Genomic DNA, 24,306 nt, shown 5'->3' with positions numbered 1-24,306 from the left:
TTTCATACTCTGTTAGTCCTTCCTGCCTTGCCTTCCCTTCACATCACATGCCACTGGCACAAGATCATTCCTAGAGTATGACTACAACATCAAGAAAATAAGCAGCATGTTCAGGAGGCAGTAAACGATTTACTACAATTCAGCCACTAGATGAGGCTGTATGTCCAATGTAAATTGAAGTTGAAGCTTGCAGAGTTTACAGGCTTTAGCTATTCTGTAGCCTACTTGGTCGGATTCAATCCAATGTACCTTCAATCTAAAAATTCCCTTCAATATGATAAACTGACTTAATATATATTTGTTTTATTCATGGCAACAGTTAGGCTATTACAGTTGATATGAAACATTCTGTATATTTGTTACATATAAAACAAGAATACACTTGTTCGACATAAAGTAAGATTTATGCCTAAACCTGCACATACTTAGAAAAAGGGTTCAAAGCAGGTTCTGCAGTTGTCCCTGTAGGAGAATCCTTTTTTTTGGTTCAAGGTAGAACACGTTTAGTTCATAAAACGGTTCTACCTGATACCAAAAAGGGCTCTACCCAGCCCAAAAGGGGTTCTATCTGGAACCAAAAAAGTGTTATCCTACATGGACAGTCGTAGAACATCTTATGGTTCTAGTTAACCCCCTTTTCCCCCCATAAGAGTGTAGTACATCGAGAGCTTTGTCTTTTGCTAAAAAGATTTCAAGCTTGACTCATCAAAAGATCTTAAAACACATTTATCTTTAGAGTTGTCCATGCTCCAGTTGTGCTTAAGTTGCTCTGAAAGCTTATGAGATCAGTTACCAGCATATCTTGGGTCTTTTGTGATGATAAAAATATGAAAGTATTGAATTAAACATCACTGACACTGAAACAAAGAATACTGTCTTGTAACGTTCAGCTGCAATGCATTATTTCATTGAGGAACATCATAATGATTTTAGATTACGAAAACAGTTATAACAGTGCGCTTGGACTGTTTTCCTTACAATGCTTGCTGGGTATTGAAGTCTTTCTAATCCGAGGCAGATTCTATTTGCGACTACCATCCATATTAGGCCAATTGAGATGCCCTGCTTGCGGTTTTACACAAGAACTACTATTACCAAAATGCCCTCCGGGTTGTTTCCGGTCATTCCGGTAAAAAAAAGTTTCGATGGGAGCCTGGGAAAAAGTGATGAGGAAATGGCTGAGTAGCCTAGCTATATTAAATCGATTGTAACCGATTTCCAAACAAGAGGAGGGCAATTCATGAGTCAGGAGAGAAGGTATGTGAGATCTGAAGCAACATGGTAGAGTAAACAGAAATTGAATAATTTCCTGCAGAACACAATGAACGTGGTTTTAACTTGGCAATCACTAAGACACTGCCATTGAAAATATAGATTTGTAACAACTTTTTTCCAAATGTAATTTTTTATTAGTTTTCGTACATATTTATTTTGTTTTTACCGCTTAAATCAGTGACGGTGTATTGTCCACCTTGATCTCCATTGATGCTCTGTTGGCGTTCAAGCACAATGGATGCGAGTGATGATGCTCTCTAGATGTTATCAGTGGAATGGAGTGGTGATGTTACACTGGGTAGCAATTAGCAAACCTCTTTTTCCTACAAAGAGGTGAGCTACAGGCTGCGGTTTGATTTTTAGATATGTGATGACTGTCCTTCATCCCTGTGGGTTGACTACAACTGCGTAGTCTATTCAATTCGTTTTTTTGGCAATAATATGATAGGCTACAGTTGACGGAATAGCTAGTTGCTAAGTAGGCTACTTAATAGTTTGAAAACAGCCGCTATAGCTATCTATGCGATTGGTTTCCTGAAGGTCCATCATTTGTTCGATTTGCCCACTGTTCAGCCATAACCAACAGATAGAAATGTTGCTGCGGCTTTCTTTGATATGCACAATAGGCCAAACTGAGTCTACGAATAGACTATGCATTTTATTGAACACCCATTTGATTGTTTACCTGTTCCGTTATTCGCGGGAGAATGTGCTCTGCTAGTTGCCTTTACATGTTGCGCTGCAGCAAACCGCCAATCTTTCATGCATTATAACCAACAGTGTTATCGTTGCTTCAATGTTGCATTGTAACAATTCCACCCAACCGCAACAATGAGTACGTTTACATGCACACAATAATGCGATTATTGTGGATGATCAGATTCATGTAATATAGTTCGATTAAAACGTTTACATGCTTTGCAAGAATAACGATTTTCCTAATCCTGTTTACATGGACGCATCTGAAATCAGTCTACCAGACGGCACTAATACATGCAGAAAATCGCCAATCGAAATAAACGATCTACCACATCGAACATATTATTTTTGGGAAGCATATTTGATTCTGATTTTGGACATAAAGTTTGTATGCGAAAACTACTTCTAAAACGCATACATTCAGTTATTCAGAACTCACTACACTCGTGCCAAACATGCTGATGCTAGCACATGCGCAGATCAAATAGACCACTGGAACGCCAATTAAGGCGTTTAAGTGTCCTAATAATTCTAAATATTTCTCAGAAAACCAGGTGTTTTAATCGACGTATGTTTACACCGATTTTGACTTTACACAGTTTAAGATAAATATGTTTACATGACTATTGCATAATCTGCCTATTGCCATAATCATTAAGGCAGTTAACCCACTGTTCCTAGGCGTCAATGTAAATAAGAGTTTGTTGTTAACTGACTTGCCTAGTTAAATAAAATAAATACTATGTTTGGAAACCAAAATATGCGTCCAAACAGAGCAAGATAAACTACTGGGTCATTGTCGATTTGGTTTTGCGAATCGAGAGAGGAATATTAAGCATTCCTGTGACCTCAAGTTAGCTTGCATTGACTTGTTTATGCATGATTTATGTCTCTGTGCTAGAGCGAATATGGAGACATGATAGCCGAATATGGATACTACTTGTTCCTGCATCATCATGGCTCAGCTGTAGGATAGCTTATGCTAGCGCTTGCTTACGCGTAGATCACACCGACAGTGTTATTGCGCAAAATGGTATGCAGCATCGTCTGAATATGTGTGCAACAAAAGTTCAACATTCACCTTCTGGGGCAGACGGGTTCAGGGTCATGAAATATTGTGTGAATAAAGAGTGGGCGGGTTGAATAAAGAAAACAATACCTTAAATTCATAAATGTATAATTCTTGTGCAATTTATATTTATAGGCTACATTGAGGTTTTTCTTTCATTATTTTAGGCTAGATATTTGGTATTTGTGCTTAAACTTAAACTGTAGTGCCTAACCAGTGGTGGGAAAAGTACTCAATTGTCATACTTGAGTAAAAGTAAAGATACCTTAATAGAAAATTACTGATTGAGGTGCGTTTTCCGAGTCATATCTCGCGCCAGCTCCGCAGTGTCTTAATCTACATAGGAAGTCTCAGACCCAAGTGCAGCAGTAAGCAAGCGGGTCGGATCTGCTGGCTAAGTCTATTCCTGAATACCATGGGGTGTTCCACAAAATACTGATGAGAATAGATTGTTATGGTTCAAAAACTGAATGGGACATTTGATGGAGGATACATTTTCATGGAATGTATGAATATTTAAATTGTCATAATTTTATTCCCTTAACTAAAGGGGATTTGATGTTTTCAAGGTCATGATAAAGTAGAGTACATTGGCACATTGTGGTTGAGCAGATCAGTCTGTGTGAGGTAGGTGCCAGTGTTTTTGTAGTTAGGCTATGTTGAATGGAGTTACTTGCGGTTCTCTTAATGCTGGACAGTCAGTATGCAGTAATAACAAAGAAACCACGAACTCCGTGGTAATACAGTAGCAAAACACTGCTGCTTGTTTTGCCAATGTAGTCCTGTCTTACAGAGACTACTTCAAACAGGATAGTGCAGAGGTGTTGGATGCATAGTGTATCATTATATCAAATTAAATTAAATATTCTGTTGCATGCGCCATATACAACTGGTGCACAGTTAAACACAAATGAAAAAATACAATAAAATAGTTACACAAGGAATACAAAATGTGATACAGTGTATGTTTACAGGGTGTAAACTGTTAAATGAGCGCTGTTAAATTTCAGTGCTGTGGTACAGTATGTATGCATTACAAAAGTGTATATAACTCATTCACTCTTCCTAACTATTGTAAAAACCTGCAAGAGAGTGTTGACTGCAGAGTTCTGTGAAGGCTGCAAAATCAACAATTTGGAAGAAATCAAAAGTCTATAACTATAATATAAAAGCAACATGGAACAATTTCAAAGATTTTACTGAGTTACAGTTCACATAAGGAAATCAGTCACTTTAAATAAATACATTAGGCCTTAATAAACACAGCAAAAAAAGAAACATCCCTTTTTCAGACCCTGTCTTTCAAAGATATTTTGTAAAAATCCATATAATTTCACAGATCTTCATTGTAAAGGGTTTGAACACTGTTTCCCATGCTTGTTCAATGAACCATAAACAATTCATGAACATGCACCTGTGGAACGGTCGTTAAGACACTAACAGCTTACAGACGGTAGGCAATTAAGGTCAGTTATGAAAACGTAGGACACAAAAGAGGCCTTTCTGTGAGACGCCTAAGACAGCGCTACAGAGGGACAAGACGGACAGCTGATCATCCTCGCAGTGGCAGACCACATGTAACAACACCTGCACAGGATCGGTACATCCGAACATCACACCTGCGGGACAGGAACAGGATGGCAACAACCACTGCCCGAGTCACACCAGGAACGCACAATCCCTCCATGTCCGCAATACGCTGAGAGAGGCTGGATTGAGGGCTTGTAGGCCCGTTGTAAGGCAGGTTCCTACCAGACATCACCGGCAACAACGTTGCCTATGGGCACAAACCCACCGTCGCTGGACCAGACAGGACTGGCCAAAAGTGCTCTTCACTGACGAGTCGCGATTTTGTCTCACCAGGGGTGATGGTCGGATTCGCGTTTATCGTCAAAGGAATGAGCGTTACCCCGAGGGCTGTACGCAGGAGCGGGATCGAGGTGGAGGGTCCGTCATGGTCTGGGCCGGTGTGTCACAGCATCATCAGACTGAGCTTGTTGTCATTGCATGCAATCTCAACGCTGTGCGTTACAGGGAAGACATCCTCCCTCATGTGGTACCCTACCTGCAGGCTCATTCTGACATGACCCTCCAGCATGACAATGCCACCAGCCATCTGCTCATTCTGTGCGTGATGTCCTGCAAGACAGAAATGTCAGTGTTCTGCCATGGCCAGTGAAGAGCCCGGATCTCAATTCCATTGAGCACATGTGGAACCTGTTGGATCGGAGGGTGACATTCCCCCCCAGATATGTCCGGGAACTTGCAGGTGCCTTGGTGGAAGAGTGGGGTAACATCTCACAGCAAGAACTGGCAAATCTGGTGCAGTCCATGAGGAGGAGATGGCACTGGAGGAGATGCACTACGGTACTTAATGCAGCTGGTGGCCACACCAGATACCGACTGTTACTTTTGATTTTGACCCCCCCTTTGTTCAGGGACACATTATTCCATTTCTGTTTGTCACATGTGTGTGGAACATGTTCAGTTTGTCTGTTGTTGAATCTTGTTATGTTCATACAAATATTTACACATGTTAAGTTTGAAAATGAACACAGTTGACTGTGTGAGGATGTTTCTTTTTTTGCTGAGTTTGTATGGATTTCACATGACTAGGAATTCAGATATGCATCTCTTAGTCACAGATACCTTAAAAGAAAAGGTAGGGGCGTGGATCGGAAAACCAGTCAGTATCTGGTGGGACCACCATTTTCCTCATGCAGCGCGACACATCTCACTTGCGTAGAGTTTCTCAAGCTGTTGATTGTGGCCTGTGAAATGTTGTCCCACTCTTCTTCAATGGCTGTACGAAGTTGCTGGATATTGGCGGAAATTGGAACGCGCTGTCATACAGGTCGATCCAGAGCATCCCAAACATGCTTAATGGGTGACATGTCTGGTGAGTATGCAGGCCATGGAAGAAGTGGGACTGTTTCAGCTTCCAGGAATTGTGTACAGATCCTTGCGACATGGGGCCATGCGTTATCATGCTGAAACATGAGGTGCTGGCGGCAGATGAATGGCACAACAATGGGCCTCAGTATCTCATCACGGAATCTCTGTGCATTCAAATTGCCATCGATAAAATGTAATTGCGTTCGTTGTCCATAGTTTATGCCTGCCCATACCATTACAATGCCAAAATGCAGTCAGATCAAGATCCTGGTGAGGACAATGAGCACACAGATGACAGTTTGTGCAGAAATTCTTCGATTGTGCAAACTCAGTTTCATCAGCTGTCTGGGTGGCTGGTCTAAGATGATCCTGCAGGAGAAGATGCTGGATGTGGAGATCCTGGGCTGGCATGGTTACACGTGGTCTGCGGTTGTGAGGCTGGTTGGACGTACTGCCAAATTCTCTAAAATGATGTTGGCTGCGGCATATGGTAGAGAAATTAACATTAAATTCTTTGGCAACCGCTCTGGTGGACATTCCTGCAGTCAACATGACAATTGCACGCTCCTTCTAATCATGAGACATCTGTGGCATTATGTTGTGTGACACAACTACACATTTTAGTGTCCTTTTATTGTCCCCAGCACAAGGTGCACCTGTGTAATGATCATGCTGTTCAATCAGCCTCTTGATTTGCCAAACCTTTCAGGTGGATGTATTATCTTGGCAAATGAGAAATGCTGATTAACAGGAATGTTAACAAATTTATAAACAACATTTAAGAGAAATAAGCTTTTTGTGCGTATGGACAATTTCTGTGATCTTTTATTTCGACTCATGAAACATGGGACCAACACTTTATATGTTGCGTTTTATATTTTTGTTCAGTATATTTCCCTCTTCAGTGCACATGATTTAATCCTTTTTCATCTTATCTAATTTTTTTTTAATTATATTTTTTTACCCCTTTTTTCTCCCCAATTTTGTGGTATCCAATTGGTAGTTATTCTTGTCCCATTGCCACGACTCCCGTATGGACTCGGGGGAGTGACAGCGCCACTCAGGAGGCACTTTTTCATATTTTCCACACCTGTTACTAGGTTACTAGTGGGTTCGTTCCTGTGTGTCTGTACTGTCTGTTTTAGCCACCTCCAATACCTGCCCCATAAAACTGTATCTCATTATCTGATGCTGACTATTTGTGGCCTGAGAGGTCTTGAAGTTCATTTGCCTGTCAGAGAAAACGCTGTCTCAGTGCTCTTGGAGTGCTCGCCACATCCTATTGGAATGCAATGTAATGGGTAATGGGCCATTATAAGCTGAGCAGGATGCTTAACCCATCAGCTGGGCATGATTCAGTTACACCAAAGAGGAGACGGGTCTCGACAAGCCACTTCAATAGCTCTCAGCCAGGGTTTCCGTTAGGAAAATGTTGCGCCGGACAACATAACCGGGAAGATTTTAATATACCGGCCATTTTGAGAAATGTACCTGACCCATATGCACTGGGTGCATAACCCATTAGGGTGTTCACACATGGTTCACATAATGACAGAAATCACATTTAGATTATGGTAATGCATCTTAACAGAACATGCAACTCATGTAATGAAGCAGCCAATAAAACGTCCTTTACAAAAATTGGCCACAATGCAATTAGCTGGAAAACCCCATTCTAAACGGCACACCAGGGAAAACCCCATTCTAAACAGCGCACCTGATAGCAGTTCCATGTGACACAGATGAAAATGTCTGTCAGAAACTTTGAAAGAGGGTGAATCTAAAGATACAACAACTCATGGGTTGCTAATATGAAAAGGATTGTGCCTTTAAATTGAAAACTAATAGAACTGGAGAGAAATGGCATAGTGGTTGGTCCAATGGGGAAGTAAATGGAAATACATTTGCCAAAATGAAATCATTTCTCCTGTCTATACAGGGGAGTGGCAAAAGGCATCGCTGATTTATTGAATTACAGCTGTCAGTAAAAAGCATCTCAAATATGTGTGAAGATAATGTGTCTTGATTATCATTTAAAATGTTGAGACAAGAAGGGTGTGGCGACGATATAGGCGTCTCTCCAGAATGGCTTAGCTGTATCCCGCCAATTCTTCGCATTCATTGTTTTATTGATTCTCCATTTACATATGTACCGTTAATCCCTGTCATTTGGTTGCATAAATTTGGTTGTCACTCTATAGCTAAAGAAGAAGCAAAATGGAAGAGTGATTGGGGAGGTTGTACAGTGCATTGGGAAAGTATTCAGACCCTCTCCCTTTTTACATTTTTTTTTACGTGATAGCCTTATTTTAAAATAGATTAAATAATATTTTTTTCTCATCAGTCTACACACAATACCCCATAATGACAAAGCAAAAACATGTTCCCCAAAATTTTTGTACATTTATAAACAAATAAATTACAGAAGTACGTAAGTACTTTTTGCTATGAGACTTAAAATTGAGCTCAGATGCATCCTGTTTCCATTGATCACCCTTGAGATGCTTCTACAACTTTATTGTACTACATCTGTGGTAAATTGAATTGATTGGACATGATTTGGATTGGCACCCACCTGTCTATACAAGGTCCCACAGTTGACAGTGCATGTCAGAGCAAAACCAAGCCATGACGTCGAAGGAATTGTCCATAGAGCTCAGAGACAGGATTGTGGTGAGGCACAGATCTGGGGAAGGGTACCAAAACATTTCTGCAGCATTGAAGCTCCCCAATAAAACAGTGGCCTCCATTCTTAAATGGAAGAAGTACAATGGTCACTCTGACAGAGCTCCAGAGTTCCTCTCTGGAGATGGGATAATCTTCCAGACGGAAGCCACTCCTCAGTAAAAGGCACATGACAGCTCGCTTGGAGTTTGCCAAAAGGCAACTAAAGGACTTTCAGACGTTGAGAAACAAGATTCTCTGGTCTAATGAAACCAAGATTGAACTCTGAATGTTGAGTAAACCTTGCACCATCCCTACTGTGAAGCATCAAGCTGTGGGGATGTTTTTCCGCGGCAGGGACTGGGAGACTAGTCAGGATCGAGGGAAAGATTAACGGAGGAAAGTACAGCGATCCTTGATAAAAACCTGCTTGAGTGCTCAGGTCCTAAAACTGGGGCGACAGTTCACCTTCCAACAGGAAAACAATCCTAAGCACACAGCCAAGGCAACGCAGGAGTGGCTTCGGGACAAGTCTCTGGATGTCCTTGAATGGCCCAGCCTGAGCCCGGACTTGAACTCGATCAAACATCTCTGGAGAGAACTGAAAATGGCTGTGCAGTGACGCTCCCCATCCATCCTGACAGAGCTTGAGAGGTTCTGCAGAGAAAAATGGGAGAAACTCCCCAAATACAGGTGTGCCAAGCTTGTAGCGTAATACCCAAGAAGACTCAAGGCTGTAATTGCTGCTAAAGGTGCTTCAACAAAGTACTGAGTAAATGGTTTGAATACTTATGTGAATGTGATATTTCAGTTCTGAATTTTTTATACATTTGCAAAATTTGCTTTGTCATTATGGGGTATTGTGTATAGATTGATGAGGACAAAAAAACAATTGAATACTTTTTAGAATAAGGGTGTCACGTAGTAAAATATGGTCAAGGGGTATCAATACTTTCCGAAAACACTGTTCTTTAATCATGGCTTAAGCAACAAAAGAGGGGTTATTATTCTTATTGGTAATCAGATTAGCTAATATCCATGTGACTATAGGAGATTCTCACGGGAGATGGATTATGTTAGATATATCAGTGGACAACCTCTATGCCCCAAATTTGTACAATTCATTATTCTTTGAGAGGAGACGATACAGAAATTGAAGGATTGTAAATGAACAAATTATAATGGTTGGAGTTTTTAATACGGTGATGAATTCAGTAATCGATAGAGCATGTCAAATTATCACCCACAAGCTCTTTCAACAACCGGGGAGAATATATCCTCTCTGGATCTAGTAGATATCGGGAGATTTAAAAGTCAGAGTCAATTAGATATACTTGGCGAAGAAGGGAGAAGGCGAGACTAATTTATTATTTTTTTATTTGCTTTTTTACTCAGTTCTAAGGTATCAAACTGTTATTGCTGAACATTTATGTTCAAAGTACTCTGTTATTACAATCCAACTTGTCAGTGAGGAATTCCCAAGTGGTCCAGGGTTTTGGAAGTTTAACCAATCCTTACCGGAGGATATGAATTTTATTCATAACAATTTTTTTTAAACATAAATTCATTTAACCACAATACAGACGCAGATGATCTGCATATTGTATGGGATGCCATCAAATGCGCTTTCAGTGGGCATGTGATAAAACATTCTTCTTGGAGAAAGAAAAGGTTTTTGCCAAGGAAAAGTTTTTAAACAGAGGAATTCTTTGCTCTAAACCAACAAATTGACAATTATTTTAAAGATTTAAATTACAACATTACAATTACTCAATGGAAAACAAAGAGAGTATGGTGGTACCATCTATACTGTAGGTGGTGAAAAAATATATACAGTGCCTTGCGAAAGTATTCGGCCCCCTTGAACTTTGCGACCTTTTGCCACATTTCAGGCTTCAAACATAAAGATATAAAACTGTATTTTTTTGTGAAGAATCAACAACAAGTGGGACACAATCATGAAGTGGAACGACATTTATTGGATATTTCAAACTTTTTTAACAAATCAAAAACTGAAAAATTGGGCGTGCAAAATTATTCAGCCCCTTTACTTTCAGTGCAGCAAACTCTCTCCAGAAGTTCAGTGAGGATCTCTGAATGATCCAATGTTGACCTAAATGACTAATGATGATAAATACAATCCACCTGTGTGTAATCAAGTCTCCGTATAAATGCACCTGCACTGTGATAGTCTCAGAGGTCCGTTAAAAACGCAGAGAGCATCATGAAGAACAAGGAACACACCAGGCAGGTCCGAGATACTGTTGTGAAGAAGTTTAAAGCCGGATTTGGATACAAAAAGATTTCCCAAGCTTTAAACATCCCAAGGAGCACTGTGCAAGCGATAATATTGAAATGGAAGGAGTATCAGACCACTGCAAATCTACCAAGATCTGGCCGTCCCTCTAAACTTTCAGCTCATACAAGGAGAAGACTGATCAGAGATGCAGCCAAGAGGCCCACGATCACTCTGGATGAACTGCAGAGGTCTACAGCTGAGGTGGGAGACTCTGTCCATAGGACAACAATCAGTCGTATATTGCACAAATCTGGCCTTTATGGAAGAGTGGCAAGAAGAAAGCCATTTCTTAAAGATATCCATAAAAAGTGTCGTTTAAAGTTTGCCACAAGCCACCTGGGAGACACACCAAACATGTGGAAGAAGGTGCTCTGGTCAGATTAAACCAAAATTGAACTTTTTGGCAACAATGCAAAACGTTATGTTTGGCGTAAAAGCAACACAGCTGAACACACCATCCCCACTGTCAAACATGGTGGTGGCAGCATCATGGTTTGGGTTTTTGATTTGTTAAAAAAGTTTGAAATATCCAATGAATGTCGTTCCACTTCATGATTGTGTCCCACTTGTTGTTGATTCTTCACAAAAAAATACAGTTTTATATCTTTATGTTTGAAGCCTGAAATGTGGCAAAAGGTCGCAAAGTTCAAGGGGGCCGAATACTTTCGCAAGGCACTGTATTTCATGCATTTACAGCAGAGAAATTTGCCTGAAAAAGAAATCAACTCATATTAGAGAATTGCATTATTAATAGAAGGAGCAAATTATTTCAAACAGTTGTTCAAACAGAAGCCAGCCCTACAATCTCACAAGCATTCACAGACAAGCATTTTGCTACACACCCAATAACATCTGCTAAATATGTGAATGGGACCAATACAATTTGATTTGAGATTTTCTTTTGTATTGAATATCCCCCGCCTGAAACGTATAGATGAGCAGCAGCTTTTAGGTGAAGGTTTGATCTAGGAGGAATTACAGAGGAGAGAGGAGGAATTACATTATGCCATTGAGTCATTCAAAATGGGAGAGTCCCCACTTTTAGATGAAATTCCAATTTGAGGTATGTAAAATGTTCTTCACAGAAACTAAGAAACCCTTACTATTCTTTCCATGCTATTATCCAATCCGGCACCCAACAGGAGACTCCTCACGTCACTTGGTTTTAATGTCCGTATACTGTCAATGTATTTCCTTGAGAGTTAGAAACTTCAAGTTGTAGAAACATCCCAAGGATGATCAATGGAAACAGAATGCACCTGAGCTCAAGTTCGAGTCTCATAGCAAAAGGTCTGAATACTTTTGTAAAAAAAGGTATTTGTTTTTTTATTGGTAATACATTTGCAAAAATTCTAAAAAAAATATTTTTGCTTTTTCGTCATGGGGTATTGGGTGTAGATTGATGAGGAAAATATATTTTAGAATAAGGCTGTGACCTAACAAAATGTGTAAACAGTCAAGGGGTCTGAGTACTTTCCTAGTGTACTGTATATCCCAATCCAAACTGGATTTCAGCTAAATGTACTACATTTTCACACACAACCTCCTCCCTTTTCATCAACTTAAACATTTCTCTACCAAAATAGCATAATTTATTTTTAGCAATGCATCTCCATTACTTCAGGAAGCAATTCTATTCTCCCGAAAACCCTGAGGAAGTTCTTCAGCAACGTATTTAGTACAACACAAATATTAATGGCTAACCTCTTTTGTTGGCCATCTTATTGAAAAACACATTTTCTAAAGGGCATTGTGGACAAGGACAGAAAGTTGTTTGATTTTGTAATGATGTGTAAAACCTACGGGGATATATGTACAAATCATACATGTGCTCAATTAGTGTCTGCTATACCCCCCACATGGAAAGTTAACTTGTGCTTTCCTTTCTTCATCTTAACTGTATGCTGTCCTACTCTAAAAAACTATAAATGGATACAAAATGATAAGTTATATTTATCTGCAACGCCATAAAAATTAGGAAGATATCTTTGACAACCCAATACCATGGAAGCAGGTCTGAGCCTTTCAGTTAAATGTATTTTATAAAATTATGTCAACAAAGACAATGCTTTGTATTTGATTTATTGAGCAAGACTCGAAATGCAGATTCTGTCATAATGAGGAGGACATAATGCATTTGTATTGGTACTGTTTGACAGTAAGTTTATTCTGGCTACAGATTCAAGGCTGTAATAAACAGGCTCTCTAAGGTCAGGGCGTGACAAAGTGGGAGATGCTAAGCAATGGGTAGTATTGAGAAACTCTTTAGGCATATTTTTTGGACCAAGTCGACTAGAGTTCTATTGAACAATATTATTAATTAAAGCAAATATGTTTTTAAAATTGTCCAAATGCCATGGAATGTAAGCTAACAATGTTTTGTACTTATTTTTTGTATTAGGCTACACCATGGCATTGCTAATAACTGTTGTCCAAATGTGTTGTATCGTGTGTGTTTGTTTTGATATGTACATTGTCCTTAGTTCTTATGGTTGTCTTATCCTGTCATCATTTCTTTTTTAAATCTTTTAATTCATGTCATTTACCTTTCTCAATCTCAGAGTGGAAACGTTGTTTGCAGAGTTCACAACCTTGTGAGAAACATTGTCTTTTGTTTGGGGTGCTCCATATGAGCATGTGTCTGATTTCTCTTTCCTGATAATGTTGAGGTAGTGTGTGCGCACTTGAGCACGCATAGAAGTACCTGTCCTGCTGCACAGGAAAAGTAGGAAAGTGTTTATTATTATTTTTTTATATCCATTGCGAATTATAATATATTGAAACTATAGTTCCTCACAGTAAGCTATTTGAAAAAGGTTTTAAACAATTAAGTATGTTTTCAAAATGCATACTGCCTCCAGCTCACATTGCAAAGTGGTGGGTGATGCACTATTAGGCTGGTGCCTGCACTTGAATGGTAGGCGTGTTTAGAAAAACAAAATTGTAGCTCTTTTTAATTGTGCACTAAAACTGTTTTAAACATGCAATTTGCATTGGGATTTGTGGCGCAATGAATGGGCTTATAAAAGCACATTTTACTCTAGCAGCAATCAGCTGAGGAGCTGCAGGAGAAATCCCGCTCAAAATAGGCTCTGTATGCCTTGCGCATATGATAGTTGTTGGATAAATAAGATGCATGATGACTAATGAATGCACAGGCCAATATAATTACACTAAATTATTAAAATTAGCCTATAGACTGATAAGCATGACGGTGAAATGTATTTCCATGAACTGGTGTTTCCACCAATGAATTAAAACATTTTTTTATTGCCAATTGCCGGCTAACGGAAACCCTGTTGGTTAATGTACTCTGCCCTCTCCTCATTTTAGTCCACTAGTAGGATGGTAGGGTGGAGGGTGCGGAGACTGCGGACTCACTGACTTTAAACAGTGGAAGTGCATTTATGCACGAGGATGGAAATATGGGATGCAGAGAGCTTGGAAGATGGGTGTGTGAAAATACTGACCATGCAAAAGGTGTGGGTTCAAGCTAGATTACCTGACAGCTGTCCCTGCTGATACCTGACAGCTGTCCAAGCCAGCGATCTTGTCTATTGTATATAATCAGGAACTTCACTTCCACACACCACATTGGGTGGAGTCCTTACTTCTGCCTTTAGGACAGAGGATATAAACACATTCTCATTGCTCATAGTTACCGAAGAACAGTGAGTTTCAAAGGTCCATTTGCAATAGCTTCCTGTTGAACAGTGCTCTAAAACAGGTGGAGAGATTTTTAAAAAGTTTTTCAGGGGATAGGAGCGTTTTGGGCTCCTTGGGAAAGTGGGCCACAAGTCCCTGCGGTGAGTGGTGCTATTCTGGGGTAGGCTCGGTGATGACGTGTAGCCGACCCGGATTGAGAACAGACTCCATCTTCTGTCCGTATCCGAGAGGGGGGGCTGGGGAGCGGTGCTGATCGGAGAGATTCGCACGAGAGGGACTAGAGAGGCTGTAAGTCTGCCACTGCGCACCCAGCTCCAAGACACCTTTGGCGGGGGAGAGATCTGGCATAAAGACCCTTCTGGAGCAGTGAGTATGGCACTGGGTCCACCTGCTTTAGGCTCTGGTTCTGGACAACTGCAGTGCTTACCTTCTAGATGTGTCGTGCTAGATGCATGCCATTAGCTGAGAGTGTTGTCTTGGTGAAGTGGTAGAGAACTGGGGATAACAATTTTTTCTTCACTGTATTGGTGGCTGTTTGTGCCCAAAACCCAAGCAGCCCTGCTGTGAGAGGAGGTGGGCTGCTATTAAAAGATCACATAACCAAGCCAGCTGCTCCCGTTTCCGCTCTCATCTTAATTGAATCATCGCTAGTGGAGTGCGCCAGCCAGTGAGAGTGCACTCTACAAATGATTATACAGTGGTCACTCTAGCAACAAATAGTTTGTGATTCCTCCTGACCAGTGCTTTCTGACCTTTGCTTTGTGATTCAATCGGCTACTCACCACGGTGGAAATCATTACGGTCTCTAATTAGTCAGGACTATCACTGACCAAGGTGTGTGCCAGGTCTTGCACCCTCCTGCTTGACAGTCAGTGTGAGGTGTTATGTGAGGTCAGGTGTTATCAGCTGTGGTCTGGACTGGAGACTGACATGTTATGATGTGTCAAAGGCAAGTGGAGTGTATATCTGGCATCGCTATGTTGGAAAGGTGAGTGATTTGAAGTCTCTGGACTGTTTGACTTTGACACAGTGAGACTTGTGGTGGTGCAGAAAAGCATTGATTGAGCACAGCGGTTTCGCCCAGCAGTGAGACGGTTAAAAACTCAAAAGGGAACTAGGCCATGTACATCCCTTTTTCACAAGCACCATCCAGAGGGTGTGCTGTGAGCATGAGAGGGAGAGAGAGCGAGGGAGGGAGAGAGCACATTTCTTTGTTTCAAATTACATGCAGTGATGCATTCAACGGCTGAGCATAAAGATGAGGGCATGACGAGATGTATAAGATCACAAACACACACACACCTTTCTAAGATCTGGAAATGCTCGCCACTCTACTCCAGACTCTGCTGTGACTCACCAAGCCGTGGTGCTAGGCGGGTTGGGAGTGACTACTTGTCTTTCAATGCTAAAAGTCCAGTACATTTAGCCCAGGCTCTGAACTCAAGGAAAGGATGGGGCTTATTTGGTGTCGCTGCCACTTATTCAGTTGGGTTTCATTCCTTTACCCTTTTAGCTTTCTTTTGTGGTTAAAATGCAAAGCTTTGTTCCCACACTCATACAGCAAGAGAAACTCAGAAGTGGTGACGGTACTTCTGAAACAAAGCAATCAGTCATATTAAATGGTCGACTGATGATGGGAAGTGCGTTTGTGTGAGTGAGAGCAGTAGAACCCTGTGCATAGCTGAGTCCTAGATAGACTATAAGCCTAGGTAATGGCTGTGTGTGTCCGTGAGTGTGTCCATGCATTTATGATTGCGCGTGTGTCTGTGTGTAGTAGAGCAGTAGAACCCTGTGCATAGCTGAATCCTAGATAGACTATTAGCCTAGGTAATGGCTGTGTGTGTGCGTGAGTGTGTCCATGCATTTATGATTGCGCGTGTGTCTGTGTGTAGTAGAGCAGTAGAACCCTGTGCTTGGCTGTGTCCTGAACAGAATTATTACTTCATGGCAGGGCATTGTTTGGATGGTGTGTATTTCTAGCTCTGGTCAATGGGGCCTCTCAGGCCTCTCAATGGGGCCATCACATTGTTTTAACAGGCTTTTGCCCATGTAGTCATGGGTTAATAACACTGTTCATTAAAGAATAGTGATAGTCATTTGTAGGGCTGGGAATTGCCAGGGACCTCACGATATGATATTATTACGATACTTAGGTGCCAATACAATATGTATTGTGATTCTCATGATTTTATATGTATTGCAATTCAATACTGTGATTTTATTGCAATGTTCAATGTTATAAATATATTGCTCTCCATGTCTGCTGCAGAGACGAGAGCCATGAGAAGTTTTGATCAGTTATGGAAATAAAAGTGCTGAAAACAAATTGGCTCCCTATAAAAAGAAGAGCATTTCAAGCATTTCGCTACACTCGTATTAACATCTGCTAACCATGTGTATGTGACAAATAAAATTTGATTTGAGATTGAGAACAAGCTATGACGTTTTGGTGCAGGGAAAGCAAACTAGCACAAAAATGATACTGTGATATTGTCAAAATCATGTCATAACTTTTCTGGCCTTGCATTTATGGATGTGTAAGTTGTTGTTAAATCATATATTAAGCATTAATCAGTTAAATTAGACATTGAACTTGAACCCTGTAAGAATCCTGGATCTAGCTGTCGGACAGTTTTTTTTTGATATAGAGATCTGAAAAATGCAGTCTAAGTAACATTTTGTGTCTCCTTATGTTACAGGGTGAAAACCGTTTTCATGAGCACACAAATCCAAAATGATGTATGCGATTGCAAAATCAAATGCTTCTAACCGAAAAATTAAGGCAGTGATACAATTTTAAAGACATTACAATACATTCATTACAGAATCCACAATACACTGTGTGCCCTCAGGCCCATACTCCATTACCACATATCTACAACGCAAAATCCATGTGTACGTGTGTGTATAGTGCGTATGTTACCGTGTGTGTGTGTATGCATGTGTGTGCCTATGTTTGTGTCACTTCAGTCCCTGCTTTTCCATAAGGTGTATTTTTATCTGGTTTTTAAATCTGATTCTACTGCTTTCATCAGTTACCTGTTGTGGAATAAAGTTCCATGTAGTGATGGCTCTATGTAGTACTGTGTGCCTCCCATAGTCTGTTCTGCTGCATTTCTTGTGGAGTATGCATGGGTGTCCGAGCTGTGTGATGATAGTATTTTAAACAGACAGCTGGGTACTTTCAGCTTGTCAACACCTCTTACAAAAACAAGTAATGAGGAAGTCAATCTCTCTTCCACTTTGAGCCATGAGAGATTGACATGCATGTCATTTAATTTTAGATCTCCATGTACTTTTAAGGGCCAGCCGTGCTGCCCTGTTCTGAGCCAACTGCAATTTTCCCAAGTCCCCCTTTGTGGCACCTGACCACACGACTGAACAGTAGTCCAGGTGCGACAAAACCAGGGCCTGTAGGACCTGCCTTGTTGATAGTGTTGTTAAGAAGGCAGAGCAGTGCTTTATTATGGACAGAATTCTCCCCATTTTAGCTACTGTTCTATCAATATGTTTTGACCATGACACCTCAACTTGCTCAATTTCAACATTATTCATTACGAGATGCAGTTGAGGTTCAGGGTTAGTAAATGATTTGTCCCAAATACAATGCTTTGTCCCAAATGCAAGTAACTTATTCCTTGCTACCCATTCTGAAACTACCAAGAACTCTTTGTTAAGTGTTGCAGTCATTTCAGTCACTCTAGTAGCGGACGTAAATAGTGATGAGTCATGTGCATACATAGACACACTGGCCATACTCAAAGCCAGTGGCATGTCTTTAGTAAAGATTGAAAAAAGCAAGGTGAAGCATGGTGAAGAAACGGGAGCTTTTTCGCCTACAAAAATAATATTTTTGGAAAAAAGGAACATTTGCTATCTAACTGGGAGTCTCCTGAGTGAAAGCATCCAAAGTTCTTCAAAGGTAAATTATTTAATTTGGTTGCTTTTCTTATTTTTGTGAAAATGTTGCCTGCTGCCAGCAGAGCCTAGCATAGCATTATGCCATGATAAACTTACACAAATGCTTGTCTAGCGTTGGCTGTAATGCATATTTTGAAAATCTGAGATGACAGTGTTGTTAACAAAAGGCTAAGCTTGTGTTTGAATATATTTATTTCATTTCATTTGCGATTTTCATGAATAGGAAAAGTTTCTAGGGGTATTTATGTCCGTTATGCTAATGCATTTGAGGCTATGATTACGCTCCCGGATACGGGTTTGCTCGTCGCAACTGGTTAAAGAACACAATCTGTGTTCTGTTAGACAAGTAGCTCTTTATCCACATTATAGCAGGGGGTGAAAAGCCATAACACAAGTTTTTCTAGCAGCAGACTATGAATGTAATGTCAAAAGCCGCACCGAAGTCTAACAAGACAGGCCCCACAATCCTTTTATCAACAATTTCTCTCAGCCAATCATCAGTCATTTGTGTAAGTGCTGTGCTTGTTGAGTGTCCTTCCCTATATGCGTGCTTAAAGTCTGTCAATTTGTTTACTGTAGAATAGCATTGTATCTTTTCCAGAAGTTTACTAAAAGTTGGTAACAGGCTGATCGGTTGGCTATTTGAGCCAGTAAGGGGGGGCTTTACTATTATTGGGTAGGGGAATGACTTTAGCTTCCCTCCAGGCCTGAGGGCACACACTTTCTAGTAGGATTAAATTGAAAATGTGGCAAATAGGAGTGGCAATATCGTCTGCTATTATTCTCAGTAGTTTTCCATCCAGATTGTCAGACCCCGTTGGCTTGTCATTGTTGATAGACAACAATAATTTCTTCACCTTTTCCACACTGACTTTAAGGAATTCAAAAGTACAATTATTGTCTTTCATAATTTGGTCAGATATACTTGGTTGTGTAGTTTCAGAATTTGTTTCTGGCATGTCATCCCTAAGTTTGTTTATCTTGCCAATGAAAATGTAATTAAAGTAGTTGGCAATATCAGTGGGTTTTGTGATAAATGAGCCATATGATCAAATCAAATCAAATGTATTTATATAGCCCTTCTTACATCAGCTGATATATCAAAGTGCTGTACAGAAACCCAGACTAAAACCCAAAACAGCAAGCAATGCAGGTGTAGAAGCACGGTGGCTAGGAAAAACTCCCTAGAAAGGCCAAAACCTAGGAAGAAACCTAGAGCGGAACCAGGCTATGAGGGGTGGCCAGTCTTCTTCTGGCTGTGCCTGGTGGAGATGATAAAAACACATGGCCAAGATGTTAAAATGTTCGTAAATGACCAGCTTGGTCAAATAATTATAATCACAGTAGTTGTCGAGGGGCAGCAAGTCAGCACCTCAGGAGTAAATGTCAGTTGGCTTTTCATAGCCGATCATTAAGAGTATCTCTACCACTCCTGCTGTCTCTAGAGAGTTGACAACAGCAGGTCTGGGACAGGTAGCACATCCGGTGAACAGGTCAGGGTTCCATAGCCGCAGGCAGAACAGTTGAAACTGGAGCAGCAGCATGGCCAGGTGGACTGGGGACAGCAAGGAGTCATCATGCCAGGTAGTCCTGAGGCATGGTCCTAGGGCTCAGGTCTTCCGAGAGAAAGAGAGCATTAGAGAGAGCATACTTAAATTCACACAGGACACCGGATAAGACAGGAGAAGTACTCCAGATATAACAAACTGACCCTAGCCCCCCGATACATAAACTACTGCAGCATAAATACTGGAGGCTGAGACAGGAGGGGTCAGGAGACACTGTGGCCCCATCCGATGATACCCCCGGACAGGGCCAAACAGGAAGGATATAACCACACCCACTTTGCCAAAGCACAGCCCCCACACCACTAGAGGGATATCTTCAACCACCAACTTACCATCCTGAGACAAGGCCGAGTATAGCCCACAACGATCTCCGCCACGGCACAACCCAAGGGGGGGCGCCAAACCAGACAGGAAGATCACGTCAGTATCTCAACCCACTCAAGTGACGCACCCCTCCTAGGGATGGCATGAAAGAGCACCAGTAAGCCAGTGACTCAGCCCCTGTAATAGGGTTAGAGGCAGAGAATCCCAGTGGAGAGAGGGGAACCGGCCAGGCAGAGACAGCAAGGGCGGTTCGTTGCTCCAGAGCCTTTCCGTTCACCTTCACACTCCTAGGCCAGACGACACTCAATCATATGACCCACTGAAGAGATGAGTCTTCAGTAAAGACTTAAAGGTTGAGACCGAGTCTGCGTCTCTCACATGGGTAGGCAGACCATTCCATTAAAATGGAGCTCTATAGGAGAAAGCCTTGCCTCCAGCTGTTTGCTTAGAAATTCGAGGGACAATTAGGAGGCCTGCGTCTTGTGACCGTAGCGTACGTGTAGGTATGTACGGCAGGACCAAATCAGAAAGATGGGTAGGATCAAGCCCATGTAATGCTTTGTAGGTTAGCAGTAAAACCTTGAAATCAGCCCTTGCCTTAACATGAAGCCAGTGTAGGGAGGCTAGCACTGGAGTAATATGATTTTTTTTTTTTGGTTCTAGTCAGGATTCTAGCATTGTTTATTTAGTGCTTTACCCGGGTAGCCAGAATGTAGAGCATTGCAGTAGTCTAACCTAGAAGTAACAAAAGTATGGATTAATTTTTCTGCATCATTTTTGGTCAACGTTTCTGATTTTGCAATGTTACATAGATGGAAAAAAGCTGTCCTTGAAAAGCTGTCCTTGTCCTCGTCAAAAGAGAGATCAGGGTCCAGAGTAACGCCGAGGTCCTTCAGTTTTATTTGAGATGACTGTACAACCATCAAAATTAATTGTCAGATTGTACAGAAGATCTCTTTGTTTCTTGGGACCTAGAACAAGCATCTCTCTTTTGTCCGAGTTTAAAAGTAGAAGGTTTGCAGCCATCCTCTTCCTTATGTCTGAAACACAGGCTTCTAGCGAGGGCAATTTTGGGGCTTCACCATGTTTCATTGAAATGTGCAGCTGTGTGTCATCCGCATAGCAGTGAAAGTTAACATTATGTTTTCGAATGACATCCCCAAGAGGTAAAATATATAGTGAAAACAATAGTGGTCCTAAAACGGAACCTTGAGGAACACTGAAATGTACAATTGATTTGTCAGAGGACAAACCATTCACAGAGACAAACTGATATCTTTCCGACAGATAAGATCTAAACCAGGCCAGCACTTGTCCGTGTCGACCAATTTGGGTTTCCAATCTCTCCAAAAGAATGTGGTGATCGATGGTATCAAAAGCAGCACTAAGGTCTAGGAGCACGAGGACAGATGCAGAGCCTCAGTCTGATCCCATTAAAAAGGTAATTTTACCACCTTGACAAGTGCAGTCTCAGTGCTATGATGGGGTCTAAAACCAGACTGAAGCATTTCGTATACATTGTTTGTCTTCAGGAAGGCAGTGAGTTTCTGCGCAACAGCTTTTTCTAAAATGTTTGAGAGGAATGGAAGATTCGATATAGGCTGATAGTTTTTAAAAATATTTTCTGGGTCAAGGTTTGGCTTTTTCAAGAGTGGCTTTATTACTGCCACTTTTCGTGAGTTTGGTACACATCCGGTGGATAGAGAGCCGTTTATTATGTTCAACATATGAGGGCCAAGCACAGGAAGCAGCTCTTTCAGTAGTTTAGTTGAAATAGGGTCCAGTATGCAGCTTAAAGGTTTAGAGGCCATGATTATTTTCATAATTGTGTCAAGAGATATAGTACTAAAACACTTGAGTGTCTCCCTTGATCCTAGGTCCTGGCAGAGTTGTGCAGACTCAGGACAACTGAGCTTTGGAAGATTACGCAGATTTAAAGAAGAGTCCATCATTTGCTTTCTAATGATTATGATCTTTTCCTCAAAGAAGTTCATGAATTTATCACTGCTGAAGTGAAAGCCATCCTCACTTGGGGAATGCTGCTTTTTAGTTAGCTTTGCGACAGTAGGCAGCAGCAGCAGGCTCATAAGCATTCATTTAAACAGCACTTTCGTGCGTTTTGCCAGCAGTTCTTCGCAAGCACAGCTCTGTTTATGACCTAATGGCTGATGTAACCGATGTGAAATGGCTAGCTAGTCAGCGGTGGTTCGCGCTAATAGCGTTTCAATGGTGATGTCTCTCACTCTGAATCCTGAAGTAGTTGTTCCCCATGCTCTGCAAGGGCCGCAGCTTTTGTGGAGCGATGGGTAACGATGCTTCGAGTGTGGCTGTTGTCGATGTGTTCCTGGTACGAGCCCAGGTAGGGGCGAGGAGAGGGACGGAAGCTATATTTTTACACTGGCAATACTATAGTGCCTATAAGAACATCCAGTAGTCAAAGGTATATGAAATACAAATGGTATAGAGAGAAATAGTCCTATAAATACTGTATTAACTACAACCTAAAACCTCTTACCTTGGAATATTGAAGTCTCATGTTGAAAGGAACCACCAGCTTTCATATGTTCTCATGTTCTGAGCAAGGTACTCAAACGTTAGCTTTTTTACATAGCACATATTGCACTTTTACTTCTCCAACACTTTGTTTTTGCATTATTTAAACCAAATTGTTTAAACATGTTTCATGATTTATTTGGGGCTAAATGGATTTTTATTGGTGTATTATATTAAGTTAAAATAAGTGTTCATTCAGTATTGTTGTAAATGTCATTATTACAAATACATTTTTTTTTAATCGGCCGATTTAATCGGTATCTGCTTTATTTGGTCCTCCATTAATCGGTATCGGCGTTGAAAAATCATAATCGGTTTAATATTGTCCTCCTGGCTACGACACTGTCACACCGAGCTGCAGCTAGAGTCAGTGTGCGTGTGTGTGTTTCAGTCAAGATGGACTGTAAAGGAGCATGTCTTTTGGCTCTCTTTAATATTTAGTACCACAATGTGTTTATTGCCAATTGTTTTTATTAACTATCTTAGAATTTAGATTTGGGTGTAAATCTGAAGAGGAAAAATGCAGTTTTCAAACAGTCGTTAAGTCCGTGTGTGTTTGGGTGTCATAACGATGCCATTACCCTTCTCCTCACTCTAAATCCTCTAAATATTTAAGTGTTGTTTTATGTGGAATGTCACTTGAGTTTATCGATCCCCATTAAAACTGGTTAAATGCTCTCCCCTCCCAGCTGTGTGTGACTGACTGTGTGTTTTGCTCTCTCTGGACAGCGGGACTGAGCCGAGAGGGCATCTCCAGGGAGGCCTGAAACCTCTCCCCACAGACCTACGTACTGCTGCTGAAGACCACCTCCTCCCAACACCAATGACCTTCTACAGTGTACATCTCTTCAGTTTTTACATAAATACTATTCATGAAAGTTGACCTTTTTGCCATTTTCCTCTGCAGGCTAATAAATAAAAATGTTGCCGCTTCTTTTTCAGGAATCGTTGACTGTTGCGCCTCAGACCTTGTAATGGAAAGTCGTGGTAAGTTTAGCTTCTTGTTCATTGTGGTTTGTGTAGTAGTGCAACATAGACCTGGGTGTGTTTATGGGGCAGTTTGTTTTTTGCTGCTAATCGGCGCACAGCAGACAGCTATGGCGCCCTCTGTAGGCTAGTGAGACAGGCTCCCTCCCTTTCTTGTTAGAACCAGTCTGTGTGTTGAGGTTCAGTTCCATCTGCCTGCTGAAGAGGCCTGGCCCAGTCTGTTTTCCAGGTCGACAGGTTCCGGGCTCATGCGGATTGGCCCAGCTCTCTGTCTCTCCCGCTCTCTGGAAGCCAGCCCATTTTGGAGGCTTTATGTGGGGCAGTGAGAAAATGCCGTACAACTACAGACTCCATCTTTAGAAGCAGAGAGAGAGAAAGGGAAGAGG

The 24,306-nt window shown here is 41.2% G+C and overlaps 1 protein-coding gene across 5 annotated transcripts in view; it reads left to right on the top strand.

Annotated features, from left to right (window-relative positions):
- The first annotated feature begins 1,105 nt into the window (after window positions 1-1,105).
- The window catches only part of LOC110490292 (phosphatase and actin regulator 4B), a 61,392-nt gene continuing 38,191 nt past the window's right edge, over window positions 1,106-24,306 (top strand). For 4 of the 5 annotated variants that reach the window (XM_036949331.1, XM_036949341.1, XM_036949350.1 and 1 more), the window contains exons 1-3: window positions 1,106-1,257; window positions 23,663-23,771; window positions 23,876-23,920. In XM_036949331.1, coding sequence (XP_036805226.1) covers window positions 23,908-23,920 — 13 coding nt within the window. In that variant the 5' untranslated portion in view covers window positions 1,106-1,257; window positions 23,663-23,771; window positions 23,876-23,907. Of the gene's footprint in view, window positions 1,258-14,809; window positions 14,934-23,662; window positions 23,772-23,875; window positions 23,921-24,306 lie in introns of those variants that run through there. The other variant, XM_036949316.1, reaches the window with a different exon arrangement.

This window comes from Oncorhynchus mykiss, chromosome 2 (assembly GCF_013265735.2).
Source record: "Oncorhynchus mykiss isolate Arlee chromosome 2, USDA_OmykA_1.1, whole genome shotgun sequence".
Taxonomy (NCBI): domain Eukaryota; kingdom Metazoa; phylum Chordata; class Actinopteri; order Salmoniformes; family Salmonidae; genus Oncorhynchus; species Oncorhynchus mykiss.
The sequence above is the reverse complement of the archived record's forward strand: the minus strand, read 5'-3'. Positions and strand labels throughout refer to the sequence as shown.